Genomic DNA, 24474 nt, shown 5'->3' with positions numbered 1-24474 from the left:
AGAACAGTATAGGAACCATTTGAATAGGATATAATAATTTGGGTAATACAATCATTTTCACAAGTGCTATCCGACCTAGCATCGATACTAACAAGGAATTCCAGCGTTCTAAATCTTGCCGTATTTTCTCAAATAAAGGAACAAAATTAGATTAATTTGCTTCAAAGATGTTGAGATTGAAATGCCTAAATAGATGAAACCTAGAGGTGACCCCTTAAAAGGAAAACAGGGCACAATATTAGGTTTGGAAATAAGAGTACCTAAAGGCATTGCTTCAGATTTAGCTAAATTAATTTTATAACCAGAGAAAGCACTGTACCAGTTAATCAACTCAATCAGAGCATTAACTGAGCCGACTCATTTGCGAACGACCCAACACTAATACTCAATCTTAAACTTCTGCAGTCGCTTCTTGACGTCGAAAGCCTTGCGTTTCTTAATCACCATCGCAGAATAATCATTGAAGAATGAAATCCTTGCATCAGCACTCCTTTCGGGATCCGTGCCAACACGACGAGCTATGTTCAACACACGCTGCTTGTCCGTAAAGTTATGAGTTCATGATGACAGGCCTGGGTCATTTCTTCGGACCTGGTAAAGGCAATTCGTTCCTCCGCCTGGCCCACTCGCTCCACTAAAGCCTGGAACTGAACTGTTTAATCGTTTATCGCGGATAGCACAGTATTCAATTTCTCATCAATTACTTTCGTAATGTTATCAGTTAGCTTAGCTTGAGCAAAGTTGGAGTTGGAACTTTCCTCCAAGCGACTCTTCATGCTCATGTCGTCCGTAACATCGTGCTCATCGCCGCTGACTGTAGAACTTTTCAGCGCAATCTTCTTTGCTTTGTCAGATCCTTTTAAAAAATGTTGATCCAAAGACATGGCACAATAACCATCTAACCAAGTATAATGATTTCACTGCGTGAAAATATAAATCGACCGAATATTTGAACTAATGTTACGGTAGCTCGTCAAAAGATGTGTATCCTCTATGACGCCATCTTCCTTCCCCTCGTTATACATTATTAATAAAACACAAACAGTAGGTTTGGTTTGTACTCACTCTAGTAATATTGTAAAATATTATTGCAATTTGAAATAACTGTTTTATTCAACAAAAATATATATATTTTTTGTTTGTTTGTTTATTTATTTTTTAAGAAATTTATACTTTTATTAAACAAGAACATTAAATGGGTTGAATGTGACAGTAAAGATAGTTAAAATGTTACAAAAGATTTATATTTCAAATAAATGCTGTTCGTTAAACATTCTATTCATCAAAGAATATTTAGCTCCAAAAACAGTTTTCAACATTGATAATTATAAGAACCATTATTAATAATGGGGCACCAATATAAATTTAGCACAAAATCAGCATATTGGAATGATTTCTAAAGATGGCACTGAAGACTGGATAAATTATGCTGAAAATTCAGCTTTGCTATAAGAGGAATCAATTATATTTAAAAAAATATTAAAAATAGAAAACTTAATAATATTTCACAATTCTATTCTATTTTTGTTCAAATAAATGCAGCCTTGGTGAGCATAAGAGACTTCTTTCAAAAACATAAAAAACTGTCTAATTATTCCAAACTTTTAACAGGTAGTTTATGTAATGCATTACAAAGGTATTCTCTGTGCATTTTAGATATTATATCACATCATATCCCTTCATGTGTGTCTTGCTCCTCAGAGTCATGTGATGGCGGGTGATCAGTTGACCCACAGTGCCTTTCTTCAGAGTCTGGCCACACTGGCCGTGGGTCTCCTCTTGGATCAGTTACTGTGCCGTCAGCCCAGACCTCCTCATCACAGCGGGACGGGGCCTGATCGGGACGGGGCCCCTGGATCCTTCTGCCCCTCAGAGTGGAACTGGCTTTCCACATATTCAACCACAGTGAAGAGTGCAGAGGCATTTGCTCGTGGCACGCCCTTCCCAGAAGCCTTCATCGCACCTGAGTTCCATCATTCTGGAGCCACAGAGTTCACCAAACCTCTGGTAAGAAGCTAAGGAAGCTGAACTTAATCCTTGTCAAATCTGTAATTTAGCTAATTGGATAGGTTTAAACCTAACCCTGTTTTTAGCATGCTAGTGAAGTTTTTTGCACCCAAAACAGTTATAAATTACTTATTCATGACAGTCATATATATTTGACTGTTCCACTGACCCTCTGGATTTTTAATGGTATACTATGTAACTTATTTTGTTAAAAATTTACAAAATGTATGTAATGAGCATGTACATCATGAATCTATCTTCCAAACTGTCTTATCCTGAATCACTACAGTACTCCTGTAATAAGTGTTTATATTTGGACTATGTTCTTCTGCAAGACGCATGCAGTTTTTAATTATTAACCGCTAGAGTGTCAAAAGTTACATGGTGTACCTTTAAATAAGCTGGTTTTGCGGCTTTACTTATAGGAGTTATATATGTAAATTACCTCTAATATGATTGGCTGTTTTTGCTGCTTAGTTTACAAAAAAATTCTGCATGTTGATAGGGACTTTTGGTTAGTTTTGCTGTTTTTTTAATGAAGGGCCCATACATCTTTACTTACATAAATCACCAAGAGCTTTTGTATATTTGAATATTTTATAATAATCCTCTAATATAGGGAAGGAAGATTTATTTTTTTAGCACATTTCTGTTACAGACTGCTCTGACACACATGGTTGAGGATGCAAATGCTGCTTTGAGGGTAATTCAGAATCATAATCCAAAATACAGGCAAGGGTCTGAACCACTGGCCAAACAATCCAGACAATCAAAGGGCAGAAAACACAAGGCAAACTGGGGAAATCCAAGAAAACAGGCTTGGGAATCAAAACCATAAATACGAGAAACCAAAGACAATGCTCAGAATTGCAGCCTAACATTAGACAAGACTTAGCAATGAGTGACTGAGGTTACGTTTACAAAACAATGATAAAAAACTTTCTACAGATAACAACTTTATCAAAACGATTCCATTCTCACGGATCTGCGAAAGCAACTTTACGCTGTATTATGCTGCTAGACAAGTAGTTGGCGATGTCACTTTGTAAAGAAAGACTACGAGTCTGCGCACATACACATTATTTTACTACAGTGCAGTCTAGCCGAACTGCACATGCCTATAGACACAAATGTCAATATTTATAATTTTTTTTGTCCGATTTTCATTCTAAGGATGTTAATCTTGATAATACTGTATTATTACTTTGTCTTCCGGGTAAATTTTACTCTTCACAAAACCAGAAACATTCACTGTAATACCTATTATAGAATATTCTCCTCTGATATAAAGTCCCGTTTTACTTCCTTTTAAGAATGTTAAAACCTTTGAACACAAAGGCGTCTAAAACATATCATCTTTGTGTCTGTTATAAGGAACCTTTAATTTTTAATAGCCTACACTCAGGGGGCTTTTCCACTGGGCTCGTTTGCTGCGGTCCGAGCCCGAGCGCGTTTGTTCCCGGAGCCCCCCGCAGTGTTGGTCTGGTTTCACACTCAACTTGATTCTATCGAACTCTGGTGCGTTTGCGTGCATCTTACGTCATTGCAAACGTGCACGGCGCATGATAGAAAACACGACGCGGGTCAATATATTGTGTTTTTTATTAATTTGGTGCCATTATTCATAGCTGAGTAAACAACCCAGGTTAACTGTGTGTGTGTGTGTGTTTCGCATAAGCTGTTTTTCCGCTGCTTGCAAATGGACTCTTTTGAGGAGACAGTGGATTTCCATTAATTTGTTGCCCTGATTGCACGCACTATGCGCGAATACACTGCAGACTCACTCTTGCTCGTATCCAGGGTAAATCTTCATCCCTTACGTGTGTTTTATTTAACTAAATACATCATAATCGACTAAAACGCATGCGCAGGATACTTTACTTCCTGAACAAGTGCGCACCCGAGTCCGTGTAGTTTTCACATACACGCGAATCGCAGCACGGTTCGGGAGCAACCGAACTCAGACCACCTCCTCCAGGTAGTCTCGGGTTCGGTACCCCAGTGCGCACCCGGGTCCTATGACAGGGTTCACATTAGCGATTTTTCATGCGAACCGTGCCCCGTTCCGAACTAAACTGCCAGTGTGAAAGCCCCCTTAATGTGCATGTCACCATTTTCACAGATTCACAGAGATGATAAAGGTTTCGTTTTCAAAAACTTGCACTTTGAAACCCCTTTTCAAGCCACCAAAACGCTGTTGTCGTGTAAATGAACTGTCAAAACGCATAAAAAGTCTTTCGTTTTTAGTTGAAAATGGTGTCGTGTAAACGGCCCCCGAGTTTACCGGGTTTATATAGGCAGAGTTAAACAACAAGCTAATGAGACACAGCTGTAAGCAATCAGGCATTATGAGTCCGGGCAATGGATTATGGGAAAAGTAGTCCTTGAGGGAATGATAATAGTCTGTGATGGTGGTTCTCAAGGGCACTCCAGCTGTTGGTCGTGACAATTTCATATTGATAATTCAGTGTTTAAAATTGTGTGTCTGTGTGTGTATATATATATTTGTAAACTTTTTTTATTTTATAGCTTTTTATTCAATTTCATTCAATGCCTTCAAATACGGACTCTTGTACTTTTGTAAATATTTCCAAATTCATTTTCTTGGTATTAAATCTTGTAATGTTGTGATTCATTGTTTCAACAGAGCAGAGCAGATCAGTTAGTAGTCAGACAACAGAAGAAAAGTTTGGGCAGAAAGCACCGTAGTATCCACACATTCCCAGGAACCTGCGCATTTCACGTTTATTAGAGGGAATAGTGTATTCGAGAATAGCTGCAATTTTGGATTCGACAGGCTTCACCATTCCTTGGCCCACTTGTTTACCCAAATAGCAGATCATTCCCTTTGTGAACTCGCACCTGGCAAGGTTCGCGGTCAACGAGGCATCAGCAAAGCGCTGAAAAACATTCTCAAGGGAGGAAAGATGTTCTATCCAGGTATATGAGTGGATAACCACATCATCCAAGTACACTTCACAGTTTTCCACACCTGCCAACACATTATACATCGAACGTTGGAATGTGGCGGGAGCATTTCGCATCCAAAAAGCTAAGACAGAATACTGCAGAAAATTGCCTGAGGTGACAAAAGCTGAGATTTCTGATGCACGCAGAGTCAGAGGCACCTGCCAGTATCCTTTCAGTACGTCTAGCTTTGTTACAAACTTAGCGTTACCCACCCTGTCCACACAATCTTCCATTCTAGGAAGTGGGAAGGAATCTGCTTTAGTGATGTTGTTGACTTTGCGAAAGTCGGTGCAGAAGCGATAGGTGGAGTCAGGTTTTGGTACCAATAGGCAGGGCGAACTCCAGGGACTCTGACTTGGCACAGCAAATCCATTCTGCAGCATATATTCCACTTCCGTCTTCATTATGTTACGCTTTTGGGGGTTGACTCGATAAGGATGCTATTTGATGGGGGATGCATTTCCAACATCAATGTCATGGGAACACAATGTAGTTTTTCCAGGCACATCTGAGAACAGACTAGGGAACTTTTGCAGCAAATCAGCGAGTTCTTTAGTTTGCCTTTCACCGAGATGAGCAAGGTAACTCTTGAGGTCGTTCAGAATGGCAGAGTTCTGTAATCGTGTGGAGGAAACTTGAAATTCTCTGTTACACAATCCGTCTTCTTCCATGGTATAGTTGGTAACCATAGTAACTAGAGATGCTCCGATCAGCATTTTTGGGGCCGATCACCGATTACCGATCACCAAAATCATGATCTGCCGATTGCCGATCACTGCCGATCACAGAATGGCAGGGGAATGGGAATCTTTTGTCTATAATCTAGCAGAGTTTGCACCATTTGTAGAAATGTGTTTATTTAATTGTATTTAGAAAATGAGATGTCTTAAGGCTACTGTAGGTCAGCTTTCCCAAATAAGGCAGAGTAACATTAAATTATTCCAAAGAGGGGTCAGGCAGACCAACACACATCAGATCAGCCTAATGGGAGGGGATCAAGTTACACTTAGGCATATTTGGAAATTGTAGCCTCTTAATACACCCACTACATTTACTAATTGGCAACAAAATGTACAACTTGTTGCACCAAAACTGGCTACTGATAAAAGGACAAAACTATGGCAAGTTTTTTTTCTGTTATTATTATGAACGTCTGATGTAGTTGAGCAGAATGGTCTTTTATGAAGTTACTTCATTAAAGGACATATTTAATGAGATTATGCCTGAAAAGGTTTTGGATTTTTTATCATATGTTCATTTAAAAATATATATTGTATAAAATGACTTCTTGTTTTGTTTTATTGTATTTATATGATATTTGTATTTTTATAATTGAATTTTTGCCATGAAAATAGCTTTGAATGCTGATATGGCATTAAATAAAATAATCTGAATCTGATGTAGTTGAGGAACCAACTACGTCAGATCAAAAAAATTAATTACCACCACCACTTTTGAAACATCTCGCGGCACGAATGTACCAATACAAATAAATAAAAACTTCTCCAGTTAACTCAGAGCATTCATTTTGTTCATTTGTTAAATAAGAGGCGATCTAGCACTGAAATGTTTTTTTTTTTTATCAAGTGATCAAAGTGCTCGTTGCCGCAGCGATCAGTGGCTCAGATACCGCGTTCTGTTGTGGCTCGCGCGTTAACGGTCCTCGCACCATATGACCAAAGACCAGTTCTGCTGGACTATAGCCTAGAGATTCTTGCACTGTCTCTCTCACAGCGAACAGAAGAAAGGGGAGACCCTTCTCCCAATCTTTCCCCGTCTCAACACAATAGCTGCGCATCATCGTTTTAAGAGTTTGATGAAACCTCTCAATCACATCTTGGGACTCTGGGTGGTAAGCACTGGATAACTGATGATTTATGTCAAGCTCCTTCAGAATCTGTTCAAACATTCTTGACGTAAAATTCGTGCCAAGGTCGGTCTGGATTACTTTTGGCAGGCTGAAAGTGGAACAGAACTTGACCAGCTCTTTCACAACTGCTTTGGCTTTCAGGTTGCGTAACGGAACTGCTTCGGGAAAGCGTGTTGCAGCACACATGATAAAATACTGATGATAATGATAATATACAGTTAACATATATTGATGTCCTGCCTTGGACTTAGGCAATGGGCCCACGCAATCGATGATCAGTCGTTCAAAGGGCTCACACATCACAGGGATTGGCGTAAGTGGAGCGACAGGAACTCTTTGGTTCGGTTTTCCTGTGAGTTGGCAAACTTTGCAAGCTTTGCAAGGCAGACACAGCAGACCTTTATACCAGGCCAGTAAAAGTATCTGGAAACTCGAAAGTATGTTTTCGTCACTCCTAGATGACCGGACATTACGTGTTCATGAGCCAGCTCCAGCACATGCAGGCGATAGCCAGAAGGCAACACAATTTGCTGGACCACCTGACAGTTCTCATCATCTTCGTCTGGTTTCCATCTACGCATCAGTAGTCCATGATCCCAGAAATACATAACCCCAGAATTAGGCACTTGCCCAAAATCTGCAATTTTAACACACTTGTGCTTGTGTTGGGTCTTCTCTCTGAGCAGTTATCAAATGTTCTCGACCCATTTTTAAGGTTTTTTTTGACTCAGAACTGGAATCAGGCGAAAGCTCAGGCTCTTGGATGAGCGAATACTCACGTGGGGTAGTGTCAGGGACTAGAAAGGAATCAGCGAGATCCACCACTTCCTTGATTTTTTGTGCCTGTGCACAGGTCACTGCCCATGCAGGGAATGCTGAAGGATACAAGGTAGATAGGTTAGACTGCTCCTTTACACTTGGGGTATATGTCACAATTGGAGAAGGAAAAACTTCGCCACCTGCTAAATCATTCCCTATGATTAAGTCTATACCTTCTACAGGTAACTGTATGTTCTGCTCTAGCAGGGCGCACTACACAAGGCATCACATCCAACGAATCGCCTGATTACGGTGTGGCAAATTTTGGCTGCTATGCTATAGCAAAAACAGTGCGATGTGTTAATACAAACTCGTCAGCCAAAACAGCAGCGTTAGACAAGAAAGCGAGTTTTTGTTCGTTCAAATGAACTACCACATTCTCTGGCACACAATTCCTAAAGTCTTCTAGCATGATTAACTCCTGCAATTGTTCCAGAGTCGTTATCTTGCTAGAGAGACACCATTTATCAAAGGGGATTTTTTTTCTCCCTTGCAAACTCCACGTAAGACTGTCTGGCTGTTTTCACGCGGCGCTGAAATTTTTGCCGGTAAGCTTCAGAGACAAGCTCATACGCGCGTAAAACCGCGCGAAATCGAAGAGGTTTTGGTACGTGGAAAAGGGACTGGTTGTACAGCAGTACGCTGGGCTTCTAAAGCAAACTTTCACAACTTAATATCCTTATCAGCCTCCGCTTCAACGGTTCTCAATTTAATCATCTGAGCTTCACACTCCTGCTTCTTTATTTCCAGCTCTAACTCCTTTAACCTCACTGCCAACCGAGGGTCTTGAAAAACAAAAGAGTCAGTGTCAGGTGGACCTACACTATCCACCTCTTTACCTGCTGCAGCTTTGAGTTGCTCTTCCTCCTCACCATCATCAGTTTGTCTTGGCAAAATTCCATCACTTACCAATTTGTCATGCAACTTTTCTTTAATGACCTGTTTGGTAGCTTCTTTGAAAATGATGTTGAAAATCTCTGCTATCTGAATAAAATCTTTTTTACAGCGATTAATAGCTTCAGTAGTCGGTGCAAGACTAAACGAGAGCAGATCAAATTCCATCTCTTCCATCCCCTACTACACACTAGGCCTACACTCTCCTCTTTCACCCAAAGAAGAAAACAGCTAGCAATCAAGAAAATAAGTAGTACTCACCAAAGTAGAGTTGCTTGCAAACAATTAACAAATCCTTCAATTAGCAACGACGTGCTAATTGTCACGGGGCAAAATTATTTATTGCGAAAGTGGGATCCACAATATCACATAGAAGAACGCAACGGACAAGCCCCCAATTGTTACGTTCTCTCTCCAGTCTAGGGTATTTTAAAGAGGGAGTAACAAAAAAAAAGATATAACTAAAAGAATTGACTAAATAAATCTCCTTTTCCACTATCCCTGCTCTAATTGTCCTTCACATTTATGTACAAAAGATTTACAGGGCACCCTTTGATTTACACCTGGTCACAAAAGGAAACTGAAAGAGTATGCTTAATTAGTTGTTTTCTTTTTATTAAAGGCTTAATCAATATATTTATAAAACAAACAAAGATCAGTAAACAGGTAAACAAATTAAAATAATAACCAGATCGTCTGGAGAAGGCCAGGACAAAATAACAAACAAAACAGGGGCTTCCTAAAGTTAAAACCCAGTTAAATTAAAGAGATCAAAATTAAAGACAGTTATCTTACCTCTCTCCCTGACTAACGAAAAATAAACAGGAGAAAAGTTTAGGAGTGGATAATCCAAACAAATTGGCGCCTGTCTCCCTACACGGTTTTACTCTTCTAACTCACACAGTTTAAAGAGTCACTGTACTCAAGACAACAGATTTCACAAAAGTTTTACAACTGCAGTTAACACCAATGTGTCTGTGATAGCTGAAGAGGTATTCCTCCTGAACCCAGTTTCTTTGCTGCTTTATACACGCTCCTACTAATTAGCATCAGCTGCGGATGGTTTGGAGTGCTGCATGGCAGAGAGAGAGAGAGAGAGAGAGAGAGAGAGAAACCGAAGGAGGGGGAAAAAAACATCACCAGCACAACATACACACTTAATATTACGTCATGGGACGTAACAACAGAAAATCCTGTTTTCCATAATATGCCCCTTAAAGGTTATTTTGATATGAGAATTTATGCAGAATTTCTTTTTTTCTCTTTATAGGACAACAGTAAATGGAGTTTCATGATGGATGAACAACTCATGTCCTGGGCGACCAGCAGACCTGAAGTAAGTCTGTGTGTTCCTGAACGTGTGTGAGGTTTAGCAGATATGTGAAAGTGTTCGTTAAGGCATCCGGATCTTCCTTGATCTTCCTCATTCGTCTCTGTCAGTATAGTCTTTGTGTTCAGCATTGTTCTTTCAGGCAGTTTTTTATCGCTCTTCACATGTTTTTATTCATTCATCTTTTATAAATTACCTCACACAAACTCTACCTGCTAGCTCCACACACAACCTGGCTGTCTCTACATAAAACTCTTTTTGTCCTCATATAAAGCATATCTCTGCGCATTTTTTATCTTTACAGCTTGCTGAATTGGCTATTTAATGGGCATGGCCTTATTTGGCATCATTACATTGAGATTGCATTAAAGAAAAATGCTTTTGTAATTTGTTGTGTATAAAGAAAATAATGTTGTTATTTTAAAGTGCCCCAATTAGGCTTTTGTAGATATTACCTTTCATTTTGTGTGTAATATCTGTTTGTGAATGTAAAAGGTCTGCAAAGTTTCAAAGATCAAAGTGCACAACAAAGTTATGGTACCACATCAGTTTAGGGTCCAATTCTCACTATTAACTAGTTTCTTATTAGCATTCATATTACTAGGATATTGGCTGTTTATTAGTACTTATAAAGCGCAAATGAATGCCTTATTCTGCATGATCATATTCTACATCCCTTAATCCTCCCCAATACCTAAACTTAACAACTACCTTACTAACTATGAATAAGCAGCAATTAAGCGTTTATTGAGGCAAAAGTCATAGTTGATATTTAGTTAAGTGAGAATAGGACCCTTATCTAAAGTGTGATTTTCTCCCAAAGGAAATAAGCATTTCTGAACTGCCTTAAACGAGTCATCAGTTCCAGTCTTTCTTTCTGCACAAACCTACGTAGGTTTGGAACAAATTTGCATAATACCAGCCTATGCTCTTCATTGGCTGCCCGTGAACCGCATCAATCGTGTCGTCGAAATGTAGAGAAGAGGTTTTTTTCTGCGGTGAAACCGACTCCATTGTTATAGTTCGTATCACTGTGCATCAAGTGCTGACCTTGGATGCATGTAAACCTATTGTAGGAGACCTCCAAAACAAAATTATGAACCTGAAAAGTAGCATAAATGGGGCAGTTTAAACATCTTATTTGAATCTAATAAAATTGTGTTTGTGTGTTTTACAGGACTGGCAGCAAGGTGGTAAAAGTGAGGTGTACCTGTGGGGCAACGGACGTCACGGGCAGCTGGCGGATGCTGGAACCAGCTCATCTGTGCCCAGCCTTGCACCCTCCCTCTCTCAGACTCAACAGGTAGAGTGCCAACACAAAATGCATGCAAAACTAACACAACACATGTTCATTTAATGAAAGAGTTATCATCTCCATTTATGTCCGTTTCTCTTAGGTGGTGTGTGGTCAAAACTGCACATTCCTGGTTCAGGCTAATGGTTCAGTTCTGGCTGTAGGGGAGGGCAGTTATGGGCGACTCGGACAGGGTAACTCAGACGACCTCTACACCCCAACTATCATCTCAGCTTTACAAGGTAATACAAATAACTTGAATTCAATGTAATGTCCTTGTGCAGGAAATATATATTGTATGTATTGCATGGAATATGATTTTTTTTTTTCTCTAATAGGTTATATAGTGACGCAGCTAGTGACATCATACGGGTCAGATGGACACTCACTGGCTCTCACCGAGACTGGAGAGGTGTTCAGCTGGGGTGATGGGGATTATGGGAAACTCGGCCACGGGAACAGCGAACGGCAAAGGCGACCCAAACAGATCGAAGCTCTGCAGGGAGAGGAAGTTGTGCAGGTATAGGAAATCACTGTCCAAGATAATCGCCCAAACCATCTCATGATCATCTTTCATTTGAACAACCTTTCCCCTTCTCAGCTGGCCTGTGGGTTCAAACACTCAGCTGTCGTCACAGCAGATGGAAAACTCTTCACCTTTGGCAGTGGAGATTCTGGACGCTTGGGTCAAAGGTCAACTTCCAACAAGATGATCCCGGAGAGGGTTACAGCATTAGATGGATGCCACATTGGACAGGTGCTACTTTGCCTTGTTTTGACTTTCATACTACTGTGTGCATATGACCTTTGACCAATGCATGATGAGTGTAGATGACCTTTCCTTTCATGTTTAGGTGTCATGTGGTATCAATCACACTTTGGTCCTCTCATCAGACGGCCTGACCATTTGGGCCTTCGGAGATGGTGATTATGGTAAACTTGGTATCGGACCATGCACAGTGAAGTGCTACCCACAGGTACTGTCGTACTGATCTTCTCACTGCCTGATCATTAGCTAAAATAAATACTGTTAAAAGTTTGGGTTTGGAAAGATTTGGTCAGATATTTTTGAAAGCAATGTCTTATGCTCACCAAAGCTGCATTTATTTGATCAAAAATACAGTAAAAAAAGTAACTTTGTGAAATATTTGTACAATTTAAAATAACTGTTTTCTATGTTATACTTTTAATGTAATTTATTCCTGTGATGGCAAAGCTGAATTTTCAGCATCATTACTCCAGTCTTCACTGTCACATGATTTTGTGCTCAGGATACATTTATTTTTTATTATCAATTTTTAATGATAAATCCCCTTATGGTTACTTTTAGATCAAATAAAAGTATTGAAATCTTAAAAGAAAGTCCTATTGACCCTAAACTTTCAAACAGAAGTGTACTGTATGGGTTTTGTCCAGTGGCTGATTGAACTGCGTTTCTATTGGTTGGCAGAAAGTGGAGGCTCTTTGCAATAAAGGTATCAAAAAGGTTGGATGTGGAACGCATTTTTCATTGGCTCTGGCAAAAGATGGCCACGTCTACACATTTGGCCAAGGTAGTCCCTCAAGGAATCTTCATCCTCATGTGTTTGTGTGTAAATGTGGCATCATTTACATTTTTGAAATGAGATGTCTGAATGTAAAGCTGACTATGTGTTTTTCAAAAGCACCTTTGTGATGTTAAGACTGCCCTGATGTGTGTGTATGTTTTCACAGAGCGTCTGATTGGTCTGCCGGACGCCATGCTGAAGAATCACAACCGGCCACAGATTATTCCTGCTTTGGAGGGAGTGTTTATTGAGGACATCGCTGTGGGCTGCGAGCACATTCTTGCTTTATCCAACACTGGAGACGTGTACGCATGGGGCTGCAACTGTGAGGCCCAGGTAAAGTCAGCTGAAATACTGCACTGACCCTTCACAATCATATGTGATTGGGTGAATATTTAGTTGAGCTTATGTCCTCTATGTGTACATTGCAGCTGGGTCTGGGCCATTCCAATCCCGTCAAAGAGCCCACTCTAGTTACTGTTCTACAGGGCAAGAACATCAGGCAGATCTCTGCTGGACGCTGTCATACCTCGGCCTGGACCACACCGGCTCTGTCAACCAGAGCATCAGGTACACACCACAGGCTTGGAAACAAATCCTTGTGAGCTGGGTTGGAAACTCATAAGTAAACTTTTTGGAACGCTCCTCATGGGCAGACGTTCACTCATATGCACCACACAACTAGCACCTTTTGGTAAATGTCAATCATTTTTTAAATAAGAAGAATTGGTTTTCAGGCCCGAAAACATAATGCAAATGCACAAAATCCTACAAAAAAGTCATGGAAATTTCAATATACTATATACAATGTACAGTAAATATACAAATGTTTTTGGTCAGTCATTTTATTTATATACTCTATATATCAATCAATATATATATATATACACAGACAAAAATGCAGTGCGTAACAAATTTATTATACCACCTGTCATAATAAAGAGAAATCACAAATATTTTAGGAATCTGTCAAAAACTAAAAATTGTATAACAAACTGAAACAACTAAATAGTCTTTATTCACAGTCACACACAATAACCTAAAAACTTATTTTGTATGTCATCCTTTGGCTTTGATAACAGTCAGCTTGCATTGTTGCTGGTATTGTTTTTATGTACAGTACTTTTCCACAGTCTCTGTTGTTATTGACCTCCAAGTAGTTTCTAGTTGTTTCCAAAGACTTGCTTTTGCTGAAACTTTTGTGCGATATATCTTTGAATCCACTAAATCTCAAATGTGTTCACTTTGACTTGGCCAACTGTGACTAAAGAGCTTACACATACTGGTGGATTAACCATTACAGAAACATAAATAAAAATATTTAGTTATCACCAATTCTGTTAGTTTTGGGCAGCTGTGGCACAAACCTTACATTGGGTGGGGGTTTAATACAGTTGTTAAGCACTGCTAAAAAAATGCTGTTCTAAAAAACTTCCTGTTCATCAAAGTATCTTTAAAAAAAATATGATCACAAATAATTTCATATTTTCCTCAAAAAACAGTTTTCAGCACATGATAATAAAAATATTTCTTAAGCACCAAATCAGCACATTAGAATGATTTCTTAAGGATCATGTGACTCTGAAGACTAGATTTGAACATATATTCAAATACAAAACAGTTATTTTAAATTGTCAATTTACTAAAATCATAAACTTTAAAAATCTTACTGACCTCAAACTTTATAGATATGCTTGCCTCTGAAATATTAAATTGACTAGAACTGCTTTTTATTGTAATCTCTACAAAAATGATTTTTTTAAAATCCTTATTTAGTATTCACAAACAACTGGAAAACTCATGGGGAAAAAAACTTCATTTATTGGTCAAAATGTATGGAAATCCGGTAATATACACAATTCAGATATGCAATATTTTTCTGCTTAATCCTGGCATAATTGAGCTTGTTTAACATCTCCATAGTTTCTTACCTTATCAGTGAACCATACTGTTCTAGGATCAGTTCCTCAGCAGTTGGATGTGAACTTTGTTTTTGCATCTCATGTCAACAACTCTGACTCTGTATTTTGCAGGTTGTTCAGGGATTCAGCTGGGTTTGCCTCAGTCTGTGCCCCCGCAGTATAACGCCCTTAAAGACTGCAGCTCTGAAGTGCTGAACACCCGTCTCAGAGTTCTGTACCACTTCTCTGATCTTATGTACAAGTCCTGGAGGCTTCTGAACCTCGACCCTCGCAGTCAGGTACACATAATCAATAATAAAACATAAACTCACTCACACATTCATATCAATCACAGCATTGGCTGCTATTTCACTGGAAAGAAACTGTACTCTGACTTCCTGCCAAGAACCTTTCATCATTTTCTAAGCTCAGCGGAATTTGTGTCTAGTGTGAAAGTGTTGTTACGATTCCTGTTTTTTACCTCCAGACTAATAGGTCTCTGTCGCTCGATATCCGAGCAAGGGTGTTGTCTGACCATGTAACTCTCTGGCTGGGTTCCAGGTGAATGCTTCTCGCTACAGCTCAGGTACCGCTGCCATCGTGCAAGGCCAACTCCGAGGCCTCCTGTCCCCGAAAGTCAACACTCTTCCTCTCGTTCGCACTATCGGCAGAACCATGACACAAGGAAAGACCTACGGCCCACAGATCACAGTCAAACGGATCTCCACCAGGTGCAACAATAATTTAACCAAGGCTGCACAATTATCCTACTTTTAAAAAGTTTGATTTCTAGACCTGGAAAAGTCTTGTAAATTTAAATCTTAGAGCTCCATGTAAATTTTTATAATGAATATTAATTTTTCTAGTTTTGTCAAGCTCAGAAATATTGTTTTGGATAGAAATTGGAAAATTAAATCATAATCCTTAATTCTTATCCAATAAATGACAAAAAATGGAAAATTCATTGAGCCTCAGTACAGTATTATTGTGGCCAATAGGAGGCCTTGGAGTCGAAAGTTTGAGAACCACTGGATTAGAGGAACACTGGAAGTGTAGAGAATAGTGTTGTCAAAAGTACCGACTTTGGTACCAAGTTGGTACTGAAATTTAAAAAATGTGACCATATCAAGCGTTTACACAGATACACACAGGAGTGTTGGAAAGCACAGGCGTCTATCAGCGGGTCCCTTATATATCCACAGATAGACGGATCAGCTGATAGATGACTGCTTTCAATTGCTCCCGTGTGTATCTGTGCAAGCGCTCGGTGAAGACGAAATGTCTTTAAAGTGTTGACCATTGTTGCCAATCACAGGCATAGATTTTGAGCACATGAACACATTGACCAATTAGAGACATACAAGTTGAGCATATGAACGCAATGGCCAATCAGACATACATGTTGAGCTACATGTTGGCCAACCAGAGGTGTTAAAGAATCTGTTCAACAGCGCTCAAAATGCTAGAGGGAAATGTTGGTATCACATTTTTTTAAATTTCAGTATCCAATTGGTACCGAAGTCGGTAATTTTGACAACACTATTAGAGAATGTATAGATGTATAGTTGATAATATTTGTGTGTTTAGCTAAAGATTTGTTTTTGCCAAATTCACAGGGGGCGCTCTAGCAAGCCCATTTTCGTGCAGATCGCCAAGCAGGTGGTGAACCTGAACCCTACTGAGCTGCGTCTGCCCTCCAGAGCATGGAAGGTGAAGTTGGTTGGAGAGGGGGCGGATGATGCCGGGGGCGTGTTTGATGACACCATCACTGAGATGTGCCAGGTAACTCCAACTCTAACATCCAGGGGGTCTCTTTTTACTGTATTCATGCAGTAAATAACCGAATTCTCTTTTCCCAGGAGTTGCAGTCTGGTGTGGTCGACCTTCTTATTCACACTCCTAACAGCGCTGCAGATGTTGGTAGTAATACGGACCGGTATGTTGTGTAGACACTGAGATGTGTAAGCAGAATGTAATGGAGTGCTGCAGTGATGATGGGTTTTTGTAGACCGACCCAGAAGTTCGCATCACCCAGATTCCCTCGACAAAAAAACTATTGTTTTTTTTTTCATTGGCTTTCGGACTAATTTAGAAAATAAGCTCTGTGACCGACAAAAGTTTATGATTCTTACATGTTTTGTTCATTATGATAATCTTCACAAATTAACACAACTAGCCTAAATACAATCTACGAAAGTAAAAAGTTAAGTGTAAGCTATAAACAAACTACACTACGGTCAAATAACTTAAACATAACCACCATTAAAGGTGCTCTAAGCGATGTCACGCGTTTTTTAGGCCAAAACATTTTTTTGTCACATACAGCAAACATCTCCTCACTATCCGCTCGCTGCCTGTCCCCTGAACACACTGTAAAAAAATGCGGTCTCTGCAGACACCCCAGGCTCCAAAAGTGGCAACAAAAATAAACTGAGCTAACTCCCACCACAAAACATAACAAACTGTTCCAGCCAATAACCGACAATACTTTGTTTGACAATACTTCGAACATCTTCAACAAGAAGTGACGTCACCCAACATCGTTTAGAGCACCGTTAAAGAAATATAAATTTAGTCATTTACTAAGAATGTCTAATTTACTAATTAAGTTGTTCTAAACCTATATGAATTTCTTTGGTAATCAAACAGTTGATGGGCCCAAGAGACTGTTTTTCCGCTAACCTCCATTGTCTGGACAGGTTCTTGCTGAGCCCAGCGGCAGTCTCAGATGATCACATGGTGCAGTTTCGCTTCTTGGGGATCCTAATGGCAGTGGCCATTCGAACCAAAAAGCCCTTGGATCTGCACCTGGCGCCGTGGGTGTGGAAACAAATGTGCTGCATTCCTCTGGGAGCCGGCGACCTGGAGGAGGTGGACCTGCTCACGTACCGCTCACTTCAGGGCATCTTACACCTGGACAACAGCGTGATCAATGAAGAGAACTTCACAGTGGTGAGCCATACAGTCCTGAGAGACTAGTGGAGATCACCCATTCAGACATCAAACACATCACTTGCTCACTGTCTGGTCTTTTTTCTGGATTTGTAGATGATCCCTCTGGACTCGTTTGTGGCTCACAGTGCTGATGGCACATTGGTTCCAGTGATTCCTGGTGGGCATAACTTCCCTCTGACATTCTCCAACAGGAACGATTATGTGGAGAGAGCCCTGCACTACAGACTTCATGAGATGGACAGACAGGTATCTGCCTCTCTTTTGGACACTTTGGAATTACAGAATGGGATTTATATTCACTAAATGTGAAATGTGAAAACTAGATGTGTGATTTTTCTGATAAAAATGTAAAATGTGTGAAAGAGTTTAAAATGTTATTTTAAAGGTTTGCTGTGCTTGTTTATAGGGCTGGACAATTTGGCCAAAATTAAATCAATATAACTGAAAATGATAATAATAATAATAATGTTATTTTATTATGATCTGTTATTATTAAATAATCTGTTGTTATTATTTAATATATTATTAAATCTGTAATTATTAACAATTAGTAATATTATTAAAATAATAATTAGAAATTATATTACTATTGTACTACTATTTCACTGTAAAATACCATCTAGTAATTTATAAAAATTAATAACATACTAATATAAATTCATACTTAATATAATTAGCATTAAATCATTATTAATATTGCCATTTTCAGTTGTTATTTTATGGCTTTATTCAAATGTTAAATCATCAAGCTTTTTTTGGTATAAAACTGCAGGGTGCTATTAAACGCTTCTCATTACAAATATTATGAAATAAAATAATATGACATTGTATATTTAGTCAGAATGCACAATAGCTTTGCAATGGCTGTCGATGTAGGAACTTTATTAGTCCTTTCATAATGGTGTAGTATTTTTATGTACACCTGTGAATCATCAGTATTTTAGTCTGTTTCCCTTGAAATGTCTAAATGTTCAGTGCACTTTTCTGCTAAAAGGGAATTTGTCAACATTTGGAGCATATTAGCATATTGATTATCTCCAAGCTAACAGACATGAACTAAAAGCCACAGTAACTGAATGAATCAATGAATGGCTTTATTTCGAACATTTAAAAGAAACCATAATAATAATAATGCAATAAAAGCAAATGGACAAAAAAAAAAAAACTCATCAGAAAGCAAAACAATATTAACTTATACATGTCCGAAAAAGAGTAGGAAGAATTATTTAATCCTACCCCTTCTCCACTACTCGTTAAAAATCCTCCGGTTGGCCAAACATCTTAATCTGTTTATCTCCACACACCAAGAAATACAACATAACATACATATTTACCTATGTTTATATCCGCCATAAATAATAAATTATGTAAAAAATAAATATATAAATAAACTGTGAGAACACCTAGTTCTTGGTAATTCACCTAGTTCAAAAGGTCCTTCTTCATCTCTGTACCTTGTGAAAACCATATTTTTGTACCGCGTCATGCTTGGACATTGTTTGAGCACCAAACTTAATCTGTTCCACAGCTTCAGTCAACATATAGAAATACAAAAACAAAAATGTTGTGTACGGACACAAAATGTTAAAAATTTGCACTCACGCCTAAAATTATAACTCCTTTCTATTTAAAAAAAAAAGTTTTTGAATATTGCCAGGAAGTAGGTTGTTGTTTGCTTTATACATTATTTGTGCTGTTTGAATGTGAACCAGATCAGTGAATTTCAATGTCTTTGATTTTAAAAAATAATGAATTTGTGTGATCTCTATAACCAGTATTATGAATTATCCTTATGGCTCTTTTTTGCAACATAGATACAGATGATAGTATGCATTTATAAGTATTACCCCAAACCTCCACACAGATTGACTCAAAGATAGACTCTCTCTATGTGTAGAGGTAAATGAAAACAACTAATGCCACATCAAGCAGTGTTAGTGGCTCTGCGGTGTAAAATAATGCCAACAGAACATAAGCAGTGTTAACACAGCATGTGTGCATCTGTGTTTATGTAGGTGGCAGCAGTGAGGGAGGGCATGTCCTCCATCATCCCAGTCCCGTTGCTCTCCCTGCTCACGGCTCGGCAGCTAGAACAGCTGGTTTGTGGCCTGCCCGAGGTCTCTGTGGAGATGCTGAAGAAGGTGGTACGATACCGTGATGTTACCGACAGCCACCAACTTATTGGCTGGCTGTGGCAGAGCCTCGAGGAATTCACGAATGAGGAGAGAGTACTGTTCCTGCGCTTTGTGTCCGGACGCTCCAGACTGCCATCCAATCCGGCAGACATCACACAGAAGTTCCAAATCATCAAAGTTGATCGGGTAAGACCACCGTCACTTGATTGAATATTACATTTAATTATTATTTTATTTAAATATTGTATTAAAATATGTAAAGTTTGGGGTCAGTAAGATTTTGAACTACTTTAATATCATTTAAAATATAATTTATTCCTGTGATGGTAAAGTTGAATTTTCAGCATCATTACTCCAGTTTTCAGTGTCACATAATCCGAATCGAAATATAATATGATGATTTTTATAAGGATTATTTGATGAATAGAAAGTAAAAAAAAGGCATTTATTTGTAACATTTGTAACATTGTATGTGTCTTAGAGTCAATGATCAATTTAATGCATCAATGCTGAATAGAACGATTAATTCCTTTAAAAATATCTGTCTATGTACAACGATATATACAAGTGCTGGTCATATAATTAGAATATCATCAAAAAGTTGATTTATTTCAGTAATTCCATTCAAAAAGTGAAATTTGGATATTATATTAATTCATTACTCACTGACTGATATATTTCAAGTGTTCATTCCTTTTAATGTTGATGATTATAACTGACAACTAATGAAAACCCCAAAATCAGAATCTCAGAAAATTAGAATATTGTGAAAAGGTTCAATATTGAAGACACCTGGTGCCATACTCAAATCAGCTAATTAACTCAAAACACCTGCAAAGGCCTTTAAATGGTCTCTCAGTCGAGATCTGTATGCTACACAATCATGGGGAAGACTGCTGACTTGACAGTTGTCCAAAAGACAACCATTGACATCTTGCACAAGGAGGGCAAGACACAAAAGGTCATTGTTAAAGAGGCTGGCTGTTCACAGAGCTCTGTGTCCAAGCACATTAATAGAGAGGCGAAGGGAAGTAAAAGATGTGGTACAAAAAAAAGTGTACAAGCAATAGGGATAACCACACCCTGGAGAGGATTGTGAAACAAAACCCATTAAAAAATGTGGGGGAGATTCACAAAGAGGACTGCTCTTTGTGAACTGGACTGCAGCTGAGTCAGTGCTTAAAGAACCACCACGCACAGACGTATGCAAGACATGGGTTTCAGCTGTCGCATTCCTTGTGTCAAGCCACTCTTGAACAAATCACAGCGTCAGAATCGTCTCGCCTGGGCTAAAGACAAAAAGGACTGGACTGCTGCTGAGTGGTCCAAAGTTATGTTCTATGATGAAAGTAAATTTTGCATTTCCTTTGGAAATCAAGGTCCCAGAGTCTGGAGGAAGAGAGGAGAGGCACAGAAACCACGTTGCTTGAAGTCTGTGTAAAGTTTCCACAGTCAGTGATGGTTTGGGGTGCCATGTCATCTGCTGGTGTTGGTCCACTGTGTTTTCTGAGGTCCAAGGTCAGCGCAGCCGTCTACTAGGAAGTTTTAGAGCACTTCATGCTTCCTGCTGCTGACCAACTTTATGGAGATGCAGATTTCATTTTCCGACAGGACTTGGCACCTGCATACAGTGCCAAAGCTACCAGTACCTGGTTTAAGGACCATGGTATCCCTGTTCTTAATTCGCCAGCAAACGCGCCTGACCTTAACCCTATAGAAAATCTATGGGGTATTGTAAAGAGGAAGATGTGATACACTCTACCCAAGAATGCAGAAGAGCTGAAGGCCACTATCAGAGCAACCTGGGCTCTCATAACACCTGAGCAGTGCCACAGACTGATCGACACCATGCCACGCTGCATTGCTGCAGTAATTCAGGCAAAAGGAGCCCAAACTATGGATTGAGTCCTGTCAATGCTCATACTTTTTATGTTCATACTTTTCAGTTGGCCAACATTTCTAAAAATCCTTTTTTGTATTGGTCTTAAGTAATATTCTAATTTTTGGAGAAACTGAATTTGGGATTTTCATTAGTTGTCAGTTTTAATCATCACAATTAAATGAAATAAACATTTGAAATATATCAGTCTTTGTGTAATGAATGAATATAATATCCAAAATTCACTTTTTGAATGGAATTACTGAAATAAATCAACTTTTTGATGATATTCTAATTATATGACCAGCACCTGTGTGTGTGTGTGTATATATATATATATATATATATACAGGTCCTTCTCAAAAAATTAGCATATTGTGATAAAGTTCATTATTTTCCATAATGTAATGATAAAAATTAAACTTTCATATATTTTAGATTCATTGCACACCAACTAAAATATTTCAGGTCTTTTATTGTTTTAATACTGATGATTTTGGCATACAGCTCATGAAAACCCAAAATTAACTTTTTAATATAAAATTTAGAATTATTTATTTAAAATTCACCCAAAAATTAATTTGGAATTTACTTATTTTTATTTTTATTATTAGTAATGTTTTTATGAAAAGGTTGTCAGTAGAATTGGTAGCTAAAAGAGAAGTTACTGAAAGAGTTACGGCCCGTGATTAATCAGCCTGGCTGATTAAAGGTGTCTGGAAGGCATAGTCAGCATACTGTAGTATGTACTTTCAATGCCTAATAGCAGTATGTGCATTGTGTCTTTACTTTCTCTTTATGTTCTCTCAACAGCCTATGAACGGCCTTCCTACGGCCCAGACGTGCTTCTTTCAGCTCCGCCTTCCTCCCTACACAAGCCAGGCCATATTAGCTGAGCGCCTACGCTATTCCATTCACAACTGCCCCTCCATAGACATGGACAACTACATGCTGTCCCGCAACACCGACCCAGCGGACGGCTCTGACACGGAGTACTGATGCGGTGCTCGCAAAAACAGACACTGTTACGCTACAAAGCACAAAAACAACACAATAACAATCTTATAAATGTCTGTCTTCTTCCTTATACATGCAATACAATTCTCAGTCCTAAAGCCTCACGTACGTACTCTCTGCCGTACCCAGAATGCACTGCAGACGCCACCTCTTCTTCCACCTGGTAAAAGGGAGGATATTTAAACAATTCATTTGTCTATATCGTTGTCAATATCATTCGTGTCTCTGAATGTTGCTTCCTAAAAATGAATTTCTAAAAAAATATTACGACACCATTACAAGCTCTTGTGCCTAGATTGGTCGCAAGGCTTCTCTTGGCGCTAGCGACAGAAACTGGGGTCGGTTTGTCGGTGAGCACTTGGCAGCTAGCTTCCTGTCCCAGTTTATGCCAAAGGCTTTTAAACTACTGTACTGTACTATACGTGATACCTTCTGACTCAGTGGTGGAGGGAAAGTACTGGGAAACGAGCCTCAGAGCAAACGTTGTTGGGGCATTTGTATGGAGCTAGCTTGTATCTTAAATGAATGTATACTTGCAAATGCCATGCACGTGTGCACTCAACATTTATTTGCCAAATACTGTACTGATGCTGTACATTATATAGGGTTTAATGAATTTTAGCCTTTTTTGCAACTGTGAAACAGAGTGTGGAAACGTTTGGTGATTTTTGGGTATGTCTGTGCATTCTCACAAGGCGAGAGTGCAGGTTTGTTACGCTATGCTGATTGATTATCAGTGTTATTATGTGTTTCGGGGCTTCTATGCCTCAGTGCTGGATGTAAAACATATTTTGACTGTTTTTACTCATGTGGTGAACATGCATTTGACAGAGGGGAGTCCCTCCTCCTTCTGTATGCGGTGGTTTACAGTATTGCTAAATTATTGTTTGTTTTTTTGTTTTCACCCCAAAAAAATATTGATCTGAGTCAGCTTTTTGTGTTGGAAGAGAGAAGAATGAGGACTAATGCAGCTGTTGCGCTGTTTTGCACTTTAGACCTGTATGCATTGCGCTTTAGCATTAGAGGAAAATCTTATTCACTACAATATTTACAGATTCCAGACTCCTTTATCTAGATATTCTCTCATCCTGAGCCACTACTGATATAAGTATCCAGAACTAACTTGAACAACGAAAGATTTCTTTAAGGCTGATTCATTAGGCTACGAAATGGTGGCATTTTACAATGCTTAAATTTCAGATTAAGCCATAAAACAAGAATGGTTCAAAAAAAGTCTACTTAAACTGTATGATATCTTCTGACGATGGCCTCTCAGATGGAAAATGCACTGCACTGTAAATTAAATTTTGTGCTCAGACTTTTGTGTCAGCTTGGTAAGTCATTTTAATTTGATTGTAAATGTTTTTCTTTCTGGTTATGCACAGGCTAGTTTTTGTTTATGTCTGCCATGATTTTCTGTTTATATTCCAGATATTCTAGTGAAAACAGAGTCTCTCATCTCCAAAGACCTTGCATTTCCTCTCTGAAGCAGTCTACTCATCCAAAATATTGGAAGTTGCATGCTATACATATACATATACAGTATGTATATATAATATACACACAGAAAAGATGTTTGAAACACAACACAAGTTCAAAAACAAATGGGTTGAACTGTGTTTTCCGATTCACAAACAATTTTGATCATAAAGCTTTATGTTCTCAGTGTAGACCAATTTTGATTCTTGAAACAAATTATTCTTATGAATCCTATTTATATTAATGAATAGACTACCATTCAAAAGTTTGTAGTCAATTGTTTTGAATGAAATTAATATTTTTAGTCAGCATGGATGCATTAAATTAATAAAAAAGTAACAGTGTATTCTTCATGTATCTGTAGTATTTGGATACTG

The 24474-nt window shown here is 38.7% G+C and overlaps 1 protein-coding gene across 9 annotated transcripts in view; it reads left to right on the top strand.

The window, feature by feature from the left end:
- The window catches only part of LOC143697779 (putative E3 ubiquitin-protein ligase HERC1), an 86502-nt gene extending 62566 nt beyond the window's left edge, over nt 1-23936 (top strand). For all 9 annotated transcript variants that reach the window (XM_077194149.1, XM_077194151.1, XM_077194147.1 and 6 more), the window contains exons 61-78: nt 1702-2007; nt 9831-9896; nt 11068-11193; nt 11288-11426; nt 11523-11704; nt 11786-11941; nt 12039-12161; nt 12635-12737; nt 12898-13067; nt 13163-13301; nt 14765-14931; nt 15194-15363; nt 16249-16414; nt 16492-16568; nt 17332-17584; nt 17681-17833; nt 19603-19908; nt 22415-23936. In XM_077194149.1, the coding sequence (XP_077050264.1) occupies nt 1702-2007; nt 9831-9896; nt 11068-11193; nt 11288-11426; nt 11523-11704; nt 11786-11941; nt 12039-12161; nt 12635-12737; nt 12898-13067; nt 13163-13301; nt 14765-14931; nt 15194-15363; nt 16249-16414; nt 16492-16568; nt 17332-17584; nt 17681-17833; nt 19603-19908; nt 22415-22600 (2988 nt within the window). In that variant the 3' untranslated portion in view covers nt 22601-23936. The remainder of the gene's footprint in view (nt 1-1701; nt 2008-9830; nt 9897-11067; nt 11194-11287; nt 11427-11522; nt 11705-11785; nt 11942-12038; nt 12162-12634; nt 12738-12897; nt 13068-13162; nt 13302-14764; nt 14932-15193; nt 15364-16248; nt 16415-16491; nt 16569-17331; nt 17585-17680; nt 17834-19602; nt 19909-22414) is intronic.
- Nucleotides 23937-24474: the final 538 nt, after the last annotated feature.

This window comes from Siphateles boraxobius, unplaced genomic scaffold, assembly GCF_051911475.1.
Source record: "Siphateles boraxobius isolate OS27281-9 unplaced genomic scaffold, OSU_SipBor_1 11, whole genome shotgun sequence".
NCBI classification, from domain to species: domain Eukaryota; kingdom Metazoa; phylum Chordata; class Actinopteri; order Cypriniformes; family Leuciscidae; genus Siphateles; species Siphateles boraxobius.
Note: the sequence above shows the minus strand (reverse complement) of the source record. Positions and strands in the feature narration are given on the sequence as shown.